Source organism: Micropterus salmoides, unplaced genomic scaffold, assembly GCF_014851395.1.
Source record: "Micropterus salmoides isolate LMB-PRFRI ecotype aquatic unplaced genomic scaffold, ASM1485139v1 Ms_hic_scaffold_16, whole genome shotgun sequence".
NCBI lineage: Eukaryota > Metazoa > Chordata > Actinopteri > Centrarchiformes > Centrarchidae > Micropterus > Micropterus salmoides.
In genome coordinates this window covers 7,846,076-7,859,381 of record NW_024040707.1, presented here as the reverse complement: position 1 = coordinate 7,859,381, position 13,306 = coordinate 7,846,076, and the positions used below count along the sequence as shown (strand labels likewise).

The 13,306-nt window shown below is 39.6% G+C and overlaps 3 protein-coding genes across 4 annotated transcripts; 1 reads left to right on the top strand and 2 right to left on the bottom strand.

Annotated features, from left to right (window-relative positions):
- Positions 1-298: 298 nt before the first annotated feature.
- zgc:193690 (ATP-dependent RNA helicase DDX19A) lies at positions 299-5,338 on the top strand. The gene is made up of 11 exons (XM_038723571.1): positions 299-458; positions 642-705; positions 813-1,005; positions 1,096-1,188; positions 2,535-2,637; positions 2,734-2,848; positions 2,944-3,121; positions 3,230-3,467; positions 4,062-4,224; positions 4,323-4,514; positions 4,694-5,338. Exons 1-11 carry the CDS (start codon positions 396-398, stop codon positions 4,753-4,755), a joined length of 1,464 nt encoding a protein of 487 aa, XP_038579499.1. The 5' UTR covers positions 299-395; the 3' UTR covers positions 4,756-5,338.
- A 103-nt stretch (positions 5,339-5,441) lies between these two features.
- On the bottom strand, positions 5,442-8,046 carry ubxn10 (UBX domain protein 10). Its single transcript, XM_038723572.1, has 2 exons — positions 7,561-8,046; positions 5,442-7,478 (listed from the first exon to the last, which is right to left on the bottom strand). Exon 2 carries the CDS (start codon positions 7,388-7,390, stop codon positions 6,617-6,619), a length of 774 nt encoding a protein of 257 aa, XP_038579500.1. The 5' UTR covers positions 7,391-7,478; positions 7,561-8,046; the 3' UTR covers positions 5,442-6,616.
- Positions 8,047-10,235: 2,189 nt separating this feature from the next.
- On the bottom strand, positions 10,236-13,302 carry LOC119905784 (ceramide-1-phosphate transfer protein). 2 transcript variants are annotated; one of them, XM_038723105.1, is made up of 3 exons: positions 11,492-11,594; positions 11,218-11,370; positions 10,236-11,048 (listed from the first exon to the last, which is right to left on the bottom strand). In XM_038723105.1, the coding sequence occupies exons 2-3, from the start codon at positions 11,349-11,351 to the stop codon at positions 10,526-10,528; spliced, it is 657 nt and encodes a 218-aa protein (XP_038579033.1). In that variant the 5' UTR covers positions 11,352-11,370; positions 11,492-11,594; the 3' UTR covers positions 10,236-10,525. The 2 variants fall into 2 exon arrangements, with proteins under 2 accessions (XP_038579033.1, XP_038579034.1); XM_038723106.1 differs by lacking the exon at positions 11,492-11,594 and adding an exon at positions 13,211-13,302 and having other exon boundaries at positions 10,284-11,048.
- Between the last annotated feature and the right edge of the window lie 4 nt (positions 13,303-13,306).

Sequence of the window (13,306 nt, the reverse complement as noted above, 5' to 3'; positions counted from 1 at the left end):
GATAGACAGAATCATAATAGTCACTTTTAAATCGTCGTCAGAGTGTAGAATCAGGGTAAATATGGGTTTCCTAAAACATTTCCTTCGACTTTCACCTCAAGATATGCCACGGAATTATGGTTACTTTAGCTGACTTTTTAAATCAACAAGTCAATTATATTTATCCTCTATTTACCTCCATGATTGGTTGCTTCTGTTGGCCTGGTCTTTAAATGTTGATTATTCCGATGCCCCGAAGGCAGCATCAGTGGTGTTGTCCAGCGGGTTGCGGTTGGTCCAGGTCCGGACAGCGGCTTGTCGTCACTGCACTTTGCACGCACATCATTCACGCTGACATCAAACTTTTTGATAAAAATTTATTTGTGTCGAAATAAACCCACAATTAATGTTTGAAAATGTCCGAAGACTCGTGGGCGGTTGCAGTCGACGTTCAAGAAGCTACAACTCCATCCATACAGGTAAGGTAAAGTTTTAAAGGTGACCAACAGCTTAAAAAATAACATCAAACGAACTTGCTCATCGTTCGTTAGCAGGTTAGCTCAATATGCTACCTAGCTGCTGTGTCTGCAATATGACATGCTAACAATTTTCGCATTATTTTTTTAGCCTTAATGTTATAAAACTGTATTTCCTCTGGCCAGATTGACTTCTCAAAGAAGGTGGATCGACTGCGTGGTCCACGCAACATAAGAGGAGACATAAATGGTAACTTAATTAGTTGTTCTCCCCTTATTAACATCCCCGCTATCTAATTTTACCGCTTAGTTGTCGTGGTGTCTGACGGACTTTTGTGTGGTTTTCCACCTGTGCAGGCAACATTGTGCCGGAGAGAGCTGAAAATGGAGGCTGGACAAGAGACGGGGACAAAGTGGACCTGGCTGAACAGTCCCTGTTGAATAAACTGATCCGCCGCTCTCTGGTGCGGAACAGAAACCAGGTGGAGGTTCTGCAGCGGGACCCCACCTCTCCTCTGTACTCTGTGAAGACCTTTGAGGAGCTGAGACTGTGAGTTTGAAATTGATCTGAAATAGATGAGCACAGTATGTCCCCCCCCCCCCAAACAATTTAATCTTTGTTTGACTTGATGATCAATAGGAAACCTGAGCTGCTGAAGGGTGTCTACAACATGGGTTTCAACAGACCATCCAGAATCCAGGAGAATGCTTTGCCCATGATGTTGGCACAGCCGTGAGTTCATTTTTACTCTATTGAAGAAGTGCAATTCTGATATCCAGTCATTTATCAAGAAAAGGCTTCTCAAATGGAAGGATTTGTTGCTCTTCTCTCCTATGTATGTCTTTAAACTTGATATTACCTTGGACTTTGGGGAAAGATATTGTCAGCAATTTGTTGAGGTTGGAGGAGTTGGTGTTTTAATTTCAAAATACTTTATTTTCTTGCTCATTTTTCTCAATATGAGGATTTGCTGTTCTTCTCTTTTGATGACATGGCAAATTGAACATTGACTAAATATTGCTCTATTGGTTTGATTAAATGACCCGACACCATCACCATGGAAATTCCAATAGGTGTTTTTGCTGACATTTTTTTAGACTAAATGATTATTCAATTAATCAAAAAATATTCACAAAATAACAAATAATTTACTTTGATGGAATGCAGATTATTTAAGGAGTCTTCCATTAATAGCAATTATTTTCATTGATTATTACGCCTGTTAAATTCAGTCAGAAAATAATCACAATTTCAAGATGACATATTCAAATTGCTTGTTTTGTCCAACCAACTATCCAAAACTCAATATTCAATTTAAATATAAAACTGAAAGGAGTGGTAAATCCTCACAACTGAGAAGCTGGAACCAGCAAATGTTTCGCATTTTTAATTGAAAAATGACTAGTTAGATCGTCTAATTATCAGTTTCACTTAACAGTTTAATGCAGGATTTGGCTTTAGGGGTAGAATTTTGACTTTTCCCAGTTCATTCAAATGGCTGGAACATACTATCAACAAGAAATGATAAAATATCAATGGTTTTACTAATTTGGACAACTAAATGTAAACTAGATCTCTCTCTCTCTCTCTCTCTCTCTCTCTCTCTCTCTCTCTCTCTCTGAGAGAGATATCTATCTCACACACATACTGATTTATCCTGAAGTAAAATGGACTAGGGCTACAACTAACAATTATTTTTATCAATTTATCTGCCAGTTTGTTCTGTAAATCATTAGAATATTGTGAAAAAGGCCCAATGTCTTGTCAAAATGTCTTGGTGATGAAGGTGACCTCCATCAAATGTCTTTTGTTCAACAAGCAGTCAAAATATTCACTTTACTATAATGTAAGGGCAAGAAAAGAAGCACATCTCACTTATTTCTGCTTGAAAAATGACACATGATTAATATATTATCACAGTCTCTGACCAGTTTCAGTTCTAAAATGGACTATAACTATCATCCTTTAATTTAATGCTAAAAACTATGAAGTAGCTATTAAGAGAATTTTACCACACTTGCATCAGGCTTGTCTGGTATTTATTAACTTCTTTATGTGTGTATTTTCTCTGGTTCCAGACCTCAGAATCTGATTGCCCAGTCTCAGTCTGGCACAGGTAAAACCGCTGCTTTTTCTCTGGCCATGCTCAGCCATGTAAACCCAGCTAAAAAGTGGACTCAGGTAAGTGTAACATGTAGTCTGCAGAGCCACCCAGTGTCCCTTCAGTTGGAGACGCTGAAGTAAACTCTCCATTTAAAAACGGTTTGGTTCTTTCAGTGCCTTTGCATCTCGCCAACATACGAGCTTGCGCTGCAGATTGGTCAAGTAATTGAGCAAATGGGGAAATTTTGTCCTGATGTGAAACTGGCATATGGAATTCGAGGCAGCAAAAGTAAGAATGTGACCTTAAGTGTAGTTACGTTGCATGAAGTCATGAGAGAGCCGGTGTTGGTTATATCACTATGTGAATTTCTGCATTCTGTTCAGTGGAGCGAGGCACCAAGTTGCAGCAGCAGATTGTCATAGGAACGCCGGGTACAATCCTCGACTGGTGCACCAAGTACAAGCTCATCGACCCAAAGAAGATTACTATGTTTGTGCTGGACGAGGCTGATGTGATGATCGCCACACAGGGTCATCGGGACCAGAGCATACGTATCCATAGGTGGGTTCCTTTCAGAGAAGCCTACCAATGACAAGAGTTTAATTTGTGATGTCAGTCAACAAGCCTCTCGTCACAATATTTTCCTCTTTTCTCTCCGTACCAATGCAGACAACTGACAAAGGACTGTCAGATGCTCCTTTTTTCTGCAACCTTTGAGGACTCTGTGTGGAAGTTTGCAGAGCATGTGGTTCCCGATCCCAATATCATCAGGCTGAAGCGTGAAGAGGAGACTCTGGACACCATCAAGCAGTTCTATGTGGTCTGTAAGGAGAAGGAAGACAAATTCACAGCACTGTGTAATCTATATGGCACCCTTACCATTGCACAGGCCATGATCTTCTGCCATGTAAGTCAGTTGTTTGAACTGTTTGGTCCACACTATATAATGAGAGAGAAAAAAAACACTTTCCCTTTCGCTGTTGGATCTCAATTACACCTGGTGATCTGTGTCTGGATGCACAAAATGGATCAAAGCATCTGATACGCAGGCCTTTGCATTTATACATGGTATTAATAATTCTCTCCATCTAAATATGTACATACATGAGGCAGGGTTGGAGGATGTCAACAAACTTGCAGAGTCCCACGTGAAGGGAAGACTTGTTGGCTACTACTTGTAGCTGTTAATGTGCAGCTAAACCTAGTAGGTAGAGGCAAAGTCAGGAAGTGTTTTTCCTTGTCCACATAGGATATCCAGATACAGATTGCATGTTAAAGCCAGATGTAAGTGTGGTGTTGACGTTTGGTAAATTGACAGGTGATAAGGTGTGTTTTAATGCATCTGCATTGGCCAAAACATGTCTCTTTAAGACGTTACCTTATGGTATGACTTAAAAATATATCTAATTTATCACAAATAACAAAAATTCAAATTTCAGCAAAATATCCCCTGACAGGATGCAGTATGAGCAATTCAGTTCAGCTGATAGTTTTTCTTCAGACTCGCAAGATGGCAGCTTGGCTGACTGCAAACCTGACCAAAGAGGGCCACCAGGTGGCATTGCTGAGTGGGGAAATGACCGTGGAGCAGAGAGCTGCGGTCATCGAACGCTTCAGGAACGGCAAGGAAAAGGTGCTCGTGACCACCAATGTGTGCTCCAGAGGTGAGGGAGATTAAGACTGACTGACTAATTAAAACATCGTCTTTGTTGGGAGGGGAGTATAAGCGTACCCAACCTATTTGTGGTTATGTTGACTACAGGGATTGATGTGGAACAAGTGTCACTTGTGGTCAACTTTGACCTGCCTGTGGACATGGATGGGAACGCTGACAATGAGACATACCTTCACCGGATTGGCCGCACAGGACGCTTTGGCAGAAGAGGATTTGCTGTCAATATGGTTGACAGCAAACACAGCATGGATATTATCAACCAAATTGAAATGCATTTCAGTATGTTCCCGTTTCTTTCAGTTTGATTAACACAGCAAATATAAATCCTGTCAATATCTTTATATTTACATAGGTTTATTGTTGCTGCTCACCAAGTCGTGTATTTGTAAGAAGAACTTGGCAATAAATATGATTCTGATAAGGATCCTAACATGACTTTATCTCTCCTTCTCTCACAGACAGGAGAATCACAAAACTTGACACCAGCAATCTTGAGGAGATGGAGAGCCTAATAAGCTGAATGCTTTGCTACATGCACTCCCAATACTGAGGCAGTTAGACGTGTTACGTCAAATGTGACTTGAGTTATTTCAAGGGTTTATTGATTGTAATGTTTACAGAAAAGACATGCGTGCTAATGTTGGCTATGGAAACTTAGTTCATGGCACTAATTTGTGCCAAAGTTTTCACTTTGACTTTCATTTGATGTGTCTGCATTGATTGATCACTGGAGTCACCTTAAGCCTTTAAACTGTCTCCCAGAGACCTTAAACTAACCAGTAGCTGTTAAAACAGCATTTAAGAAGGGTGGTGATATTACTACAGTTAATTGTTTGCAGTGTTTGATTATCTGAAGTGTGTATGTGTGTGTGGTTTTTTTTTTTTGTTTGTTTTTTTTGAAGGATTGGTGGGGCACAAGACTGCCTCCCTTACAGATGTTTGCACGGCTTGATAAAAGTTGAGATCAGATATTTGAGTGAATGCTTCAGCCTTGTGGTGCCTGACAGTTAGTTTCCTCATAACTTAATTTGGTGTGGGATCTGACTGTGAAGCCAGAGCTGTTACTGTGTGGATAAAAAATAAATATACTGTTGCATGTGAAACCTGTTCAGTTTCTTGCAGTTGAATTGCTGTTTTTGTTTGACTGCTTTAGATTGTCAGAGGACTGACATTGGCCCTTTTATCAAGTAACACCAAAAGAATGAATCAGTTGCTCAGAACCTTTTATTAAACATAATCTGACAAACGTGTATTTCTTCAGTGAATATACAATATGTTCAAAACCCTCTAACCACTTAATTCTCTGCACTTTAGTGTGTTAATCATTTAAATACATTTTGTAAGTGAAAAGTAGCATGTGTGTCTTGATTAGTCATATGTCACGCTTCATAAACGCATTGCTCTTATCCATCCAGAAATCATTTTGTGGCTCCATTCTATAGGAAGTGATATAAAAGCAGTACTTCAGTCAGAACAGAGTGAGGTTTGAACTGGACCTTTTTCACAGCAGTCATTTTGAACAATAGAGGCGTTACTAATAATGACAGCGATGGCTGTGATTCATTTGGTATTTACACCTGTGCCTTTCCTACTGTTGCACTTCAAAATGTCTTGTGTCGAAGAGGCCTGCTGCTTTCCTGTTTGGTGTACACATAGGATCCCCTTTTTCTCCTCTTTGAGCAGCATGTGTCATTTAGACAAGTGACTCAACACATACAAGTCTGTAAAATTAAATTTCAGTCACAAGACTCAGTATACATTTTATGTATTTGTGTTCAAGTATTTTAAGTATTGTGCAGTCCCCCTGAATAAACAAACAAGTCATTTAAAATGTGTTTACAAGCCATTAGATGAATTGACTTAATTGTTCAAAATTTGCTGGTCAATAGTTGCACACAAAAAGCTTGTGAACTTAAAAATGTTTTAAGGCATAAAAATAATTTTGAGTCTGATGTTTTATCACAAAATTAAATTTAAAACTCTTAAAGCACATCTAAAGTCCTAAAAGATATTTTTATCAAATCTTGTGGAAACAATATCCAAAAGAATAAAACTTCTGGGGCTCCATAACATCCCTCCCTCCCTTTCATCTCACTCATTGAAAAGTCCTGAATCTTTTTCCATTTGAAAACGCCGGACAGTTTACCTTATACTTCACTAACAAGTGCATCCTCAGTGTATGTGTGCTGGAGGTTTCACACTTTCCCCCCTCAGCAGATGGATGTGAAAACAGCCTTCTAGCATCAAACTCACAACATCACTGTGTACTGCAGTGAGGCTCAAACATCCAAGGGAAGAAACAATAAGCAAAACACATTTTGGAGTGGTGGGGGACTCTATATACCAACATTAAGACAAATTTCAACTGCAAAACATAAAGCTCACTCGTGCTCCACCATGCTGTCGTTCTGGGAGATGCACAGCAACCATCTGTTCAAGATGCCACACTGGGCTAAGGTCATATTCATATCTGTGAAGGTCCTGCGTGGTAGATCCACGGTCTCAATGGAAGTGTCTCCATATTTGACTCCATACCTGACCTCTGCACTGGCTTTCACCGTCAGCAGGGTGTCTGTGGGGTTAAAGTGCTGCTGAAACCTCCTACCACATGGGGCTCGGATAGCTAGGAGCAAGCTGCCAGTGGCACCAGCTTCTTTGGTCATTATTGGTCCTGGTTCAGGGGGTTTAGGTGTGACCCTGAGATGCACATCAGCCCTCTTGTCCAGCTCAGAGCTGCAGGTCTGGGTCACAGCCTTCACCATGGGGAGATCTGGCTCCTCATTCCTGCGCCTTTGTTGTGGGATAGCATCATCAGACAGGCTCAGCATGGACATCTGTTTGTCCAGGTTTCTCCCAAGACTCACCTCTGACCGCCTCCTCTCTATGGATGGAAGGACCTTGTACTTGTTTAAGGACTGTGGTGGAGCAGCAGGGGCGTGTTGCAGCATCTGCAGGACTTCATCCTGGCTCAGCTGGCTGGCTTGCCACATTATGGGCTCTGACTGGAAGTGGAGGTTTCTGTCCGGCCTGCTGTACACAGGAGAATTTGGAGACACAGGTGGCCCCCGGATGCTGGCTGTGTCACCTGCATGCAGAGAGTTGTTTACAGCAGGTCTGCTTCGCCCTTTGGAGGACTTTGGCCTTGCTAAATGCATTGATAACCAGCTGTTAAGGTTCTCTCTAGCATTACAGTTCAGAAAAGTCTGTCAGTGAAGATTCGCAGTTGTTGTCTTGGCTTCAATCCTTCAAAAAAAAAGTAAAGAAAGCCATACCTTAGAAGTTAATATCTCCACTTCTAAGACCTTTGTAGAAGCAGTTTTACTACCTGGAAGAGCAGATGCCTGCTACTGGAGCTAAATTACAGGTTTAAGCGTTAAAAACGCCGTTCGTGCGCATTACTTTTGAATCGCTTTCAATCCAGTTTCCCAGTTTCAGCAGGAAGTACCTCCAGTGAGCGTCGGCGAGGTTGCCGTGACAGTCTGGTTGCCTTGAGGACGACTTGTGTGCTGGAGACAGGGAGGCCCCTGATGTTGGAAGTGCGTAACTGCAGCAAGATTAATCAGATTGAAACCTTTTGTTCTGAGATGTCCGGGCCTTTTTTAACTGCAACAAAAACATATTTAACATCGTTTAATCACCTTAATGCTTCGTGACATTTCCTATATTTGTTAGAACTGCTTAAAAACATGATTCTGAATTTTAAAGTCTGCCACAGAAAACGACATTGATCCTGTTTGAGATCTCAGAGACGCCCAGCAGTGAAAGCATTGGTGGACTAGCCTACTCAGAACTTTTACTTTTACTTTTATGCAGCATACCACTGTATAGAAATACTCTGTTATAAGAAAAAGTATTGCATTCAAAGATTTAATTTAAAAATACTTCTAAAGTAAAAATTAACCTATGCAGAAGTGTCCATTTCAGAATAATATATTATTTTGTTTGATTATAATTATTGATGCATTAAGTTGTGAATGTTGCAGTTGGTAAGTGGGCTGAGTTTAATTACTCATATAGCCTACTGCTGGGTAGCTTGTGAGTTGTAACCCTTTGCTGGGATAAATAAAGGTTTATCTTAACCTATAACAAAACATCATAATGTATTTGTTATATATTTTGAATTAATAATCTGTATCTGCCATCTGCAAGGAACTGGTAACTTAAGTTATAAAATAAATGTAGTGAAGTAATACAATATTTATCTCTGAAAAGTAGTAGAAAATAGAAATACTTCATGAAATAAAAGTACCTCAAATGTGTACTTAAGTAAAGGACCTTTGTTGTTTTCCACCACTGTGTAAAACGTGATTTGTGGTGCAAGTACCTTTTACACAACATTAACTCTCCCAAATCCCTAATAAGTCTGTTTAGATTTCTGTTATTGGATTTTACAACAGTTTGTTCATAAGAGAAAAGAAAATCATTAGTAACACCGCTATGTAGCATAACACACTGGTCTTTTCTTTGTCTGCAAATATTAGAACAATATCTCCTTATTTGGTGTAATAATGATGTTTTAAGGGCAGGGTTACCACTTCAATACTTTTCTGCACATGTAACAAAACCTTTCTCAGGTAAAAGGCTGTTTGACAAAATGTTTATCAGATGGCTCTATAATCCATTGTCACATCAACATAACACAAATTAACAACCATCAACCAAGTGGATTTCTTTTTTATTAAGTTACACTGTTTATAAATTCTGTTTGAATTAATGATAATATATATATATAGTACAATACCGTACATTTTTATAACAATACACCAATCACTTCAAATAAAGAATACCAGCATATTTTGTCATTTATAAATTAAATGAAAAGTTATTATATACAGTGGGGTTAACAACTCTGAGTACACTAAAGCTTTTCTTCCATAAGTGCCTGACAACAGTTTATAAAGCAAAATTACATTCTTTTCCTCTAAGTAAAAATGTTGTAGTATTTGGTTTGGTCATTGAACTGCAAGTATGTGTTTACAGAAATTTAAAGATCCACATTATTACAGTACTTCTGGCTGTAATGTTAAGAGTATGTATATCCCAGATAAATTAGTTTAGACTTTATCACTAAAGAAGTGGTTTGGCCCTCGACCCTGTACGCAGGATAAGCGGTTGACGATGGATGGATGGATGGATGGATGGATGGATGAAGAAGTGGTTTGGAAACTGCTACTCACCCATTAAGGCTGCAGTTTACCGGTATTCTTTTTTTCTGTATTTTTTACTATAAGACCGTGATAATTTATGCAGTACTTAGTATCACCAAACATCAGATCATCTAGTATTAGATTACAGCAATACCCACTGTGTAACAGGAGCATAAATATGTTAAAATTTGAATGAGATATGGTACGAGAACATCATGCCCAAAGGCTTCTAAGAGAAGCGAGCTTGTGCCCGGGAGGTCGCTGGTTCAATCCCCGGACCAGCAGGATAAAATCTGGGTATGAAAAGTAAAACAAATAGTCCCTCATTTACCACCACTGAGGTGCCCTTAAGCAAGGCCCATAACCCCAGCCGCTCCAGGTGAGCTGCTCAGTGGCCAGCAGACGAGGCTGCGGTTGTGCTGGGCAGCTTCCAAGTGTAAATGTGTAGAGTGTACATGGGATCAGGGCCTTCCTGCAAATGAGAGGTTACTCTCAGAGAAGCTTATACAGCTTTCATACAAGCATTTCTCTAATATATAAAATCATGATTGCTATCAGTTCTAAATCAGATTATTTTCATTATCGATTATCAAATTGGTTGATAATGATTTACTACATTATGAGACCAAACTATTTGGTGTTTTTGCTTGAAAAAATAACTTAAATATTTAATCGATTCTCAAAATAGCTGCAGATTAACTTTCATCAGATCAACTAATTGATTAACAAACTGATCTTTGCAGCTCTGGTTCTAAATAATATATCCCCACATAATTTGTATCAACTTGGTCTTTTTGGGGGATAAATTGTGAAAAACAAATGAACAGCTATTAGCACTGAGCAAAGACTTCTGTTCCCTTCAACAATTTAAATTAAAAACAAATAAATCTATGAGCAAAAGCTGAATTTAAAAGTTCATTCAGATTATAAAGACTAACATGCAACATTATAATTAACAGTAGATAATGCAGTAGGTACAGATTAGCATCAATGAAATGATGCTAAATTATTTGTATCCAACACTGTACAGAGAAACACTTAAATCACCAAACAGGAGTAGTAGCTAGCTTTAAAGCCCTTCAGGCGGGACAAGTAGAGGATATTTAATCATTTAAAGTGGCAGACAATAGTACTTGTTGCTCTCTATGGTAAATCAAGCAGATTATGTTGAGCGTAAAGTTCCTCTGTGATCTGGTACACCTCAGAGATAAGAGGTAGAGCGTCCCCTAGCATGGCCACGACTTGTTCCGGGGGCCCTACATTCATCACTTCAAGGAAAGCGGGACGCCCTGGGAGCACGCAGAACGCCATGCCTGCAGCCTTGCGGACCAGCCAAGGGTGGTGCTGGGCAAGAGACTCATTGTAGGCCTCTGCACACATGACAGATGTCTTGCTGTCCTCACTGCTGGTGCGGAGGCGCTCCAGGAAGAGCTCCAGCCACCTCAGCGCACGGTGCAGCCTCAGTAGAGTACGGCAGCCTGACTCTGCATGGCTGCCCCTCTTGGTCAGGTCCACTAGTCCAGTCTCCAGCTCATATTTTACCATTGACTGGACAGTGACATAGTGAGACCCGTTCTCACCCTCCAGGTAGTTGACCAGGATCTTGATCTTGTTGACAGCATCCTTGGAAATGAAGCCAAAGACATTCCCCAAGCTGTTCAGAAACCTATTAAAGGGATGAACAAAACACCTCAGTGACACTTTGTAGACTGCTTCAGCTGAGTGTAGTATGTACAGCATTGGATAACCAGGCTGTAAGTGCATACACATTTTATCAGTTCACACAAGAGAAGCCACATAAGTCCAACACATGCCAAAAGATTTGACCAACTTACTTTACCAGACCACGCCACCCAGCGACGTAGTGTTCAAGGTAGACCTCTTTATTCTCGGACAAACACAACTTGAAAGTGTCGAGCACCTCCTGTAAGCAGAATGTCTGGTCTTCTGAATCAACAGAATCTGCCATGGTTTTCTATACGGAAGTGCTACCGACAAAAATGGACAGGTAACAAATGAATGAGCAAAGGTATTTAACGGCTACTAACAAAGTGGAGATGGCAACAAATGTAAGTACTGAGGTAAACAACCACAGAGCGAACACATTACCTCCAAGAAAACTTAAAGGTGAAAGAAAAACTAAGCATTTCTCTTCGTATCCGTAAGACAAGTTACTGCTTCTCTAATCTGCTTCTACTGCGCAGACGCGGGCCGGAAATCACCGGATATTGGTGACTTTGCCTCCAAAATAAAAGCGATGGCGTCGGAGGTTCAGCGCTTCGGTAAGAAAATAGAGGACTGTGGCTACCATGCGATCAATTAGAGATCTGTAACATTTAGATAACTGAATGTCACTGTGATTTGTTAAAATAGATAAAGCTCGATAGGCAATTTACTTCAGAGGCATTCTCGTTATATTTATGTTATATCAATGCATCAAAAAACAAAACAATCAGCATCTGTGGCTGTGCTTTTTAAAACAAATGTTAATGCCACACTCTAATTAGTGACATGAGATTTAAAAACTGTTGTCCAAATGACATGGGGAAAATGACGCTGTACATTTTCTTGTGTTACAAATTCTATAGCTTAATCTATATTATTTACTGTTATGTATAAATCTAGGCTACTTTATTTACTTCAGTTCCCAGCTAATCAGAGCATTATTATTAATAATAATAATAATAATAATAATCTTTATTTGTAGAGCACTTTTCAAAAACAAGTTACAAAGTGCTTTAACAAGTGTAAAGACAATAATACCCAAGAGACAATAATACAAAAACAATACAAGATAAAGGCATGAAAACATTGAAAAGACTAAAATACACGTTTAAGATAAATATAAAATTAGTAAAATAGAATAAAATAAAAGGGATAAAATGAAGTCAAATAAGATCGGGAAAGGCTCTCCTATAAAAGTATGTTTTAAGAAGGGACTTAAAAGAGTTCACTGACCGACCTGATTTCCTCGGGCAGGCTGTTCCAGAGCCTCGGGGCCCTGACAGCAAACGCTTTGTCCCCTTTAGTTTTCAGTCGAGACTCTGGAACAGCCCGAGGATCTATATGGGACTAAAAGGTCAGAAATATAACAAGGCGAGAGGCCATGAAGAGCTTTAAAAGTGATCAATTCTAAAACATACTGGGAGCCAGTGTAATGAAGCTAAAACAGGGGTAATGTGGTCATATTTCTTTGATCTGGTTAAAAGCCTGGCAGCTGAGTTCTGGACAGTCTGGAGTCGATCAATAGATTTTTGGGTTAAACAGGTGAAAAGGCTGTTGCAATAATCCAGGCGTGATGAGATGAAGGCGTGTAAAATGGTCTCGGTGTCCTTAAAAGTTAACATAGATCGTTAAAAACATGATTGAACAAGCTTTGTGGTGTGCTGCTCGAAATTTAAATTACTATCAAACCAAACACCAAGGTTCTTTGCCACAGGCTTAATGTGATTTACTAGGGAACCAGCAGATGGCAGTATTTGTTTTGCCATCTGCTGGGACAAGATGACCAGGATTTCTGTTTTGTCTGAGTTCAGTTGGAGGAAATTATTTGACGTCCATTTTTTAACTTCACAAAGGCAGTAAGTAATTTTTTTTTTTAAACTACTAGGGATGGAAATGGGGATGCCCTGGCTGATATAGTACCTGATCTGGTTTATAAGGTCAGTATTGGTGCTGATCCTGATCCAGATCCAACATAGGTCTATCATTTCAATGCATCTGTAATATTAATTCTAAAAATACTGGAATCAGCCTGTAAAATACCTACTTTATGAAGATGAATGTATAATACACAAATTCAAATAGAAACAAAGAGATTGAACTTACCATTCTTGTAAAATGATCGGCAAAAAGGACATTTATTTTGAATGCGCTACCCGGAAGTCGCATCCACGGTTTACTGTGGGTGACTTGACACTGGTA

Coding starts and splice junctions, on each gene's coding strand:
- LOC119905784 (XM_038723106.1), bottom strand. CDS start 11,351: ATGGCAGATTCTGTTGATTCAGAAGACCAGACATTCTGCTTACAGGAG. Junction 11,049..11,217: donor GGGTGGCGTGGTCTGGTAAA/GTAAGTTGGTCA, acceptor TCCCTTTAATAG/GTTTCTGAACAGCTTGGGGA.
- zgc:193690 (XM_038723571.1), top strand. CDS start 396: ATGTCCGAAGACTCGTGGGCGGTTGCAGTCGACGTTCAAGAAGCTACA. Junction 2,638..2,733: donor CAGCTAAAAAGTGGACTCAG/GTAAGTGTAACA, acceptor TGGTTCTTTCAG/TGCCTTTGCATCTCGCCAAC. Junction 4,515..4,693: donor CCAAATTGAAATGCATTTCA/GTATGTTCCCGT, acceptor CTTCTCTCACAG/ACAGGAGAATCACAAAACTT.
- ubxn10 (XM_038723572.1), bottom strand. CDS start 7,390: ATGCATTTAGCAAGGCCAAAGTCCTCCAAAGGGCGAAGCAGACCTGCT.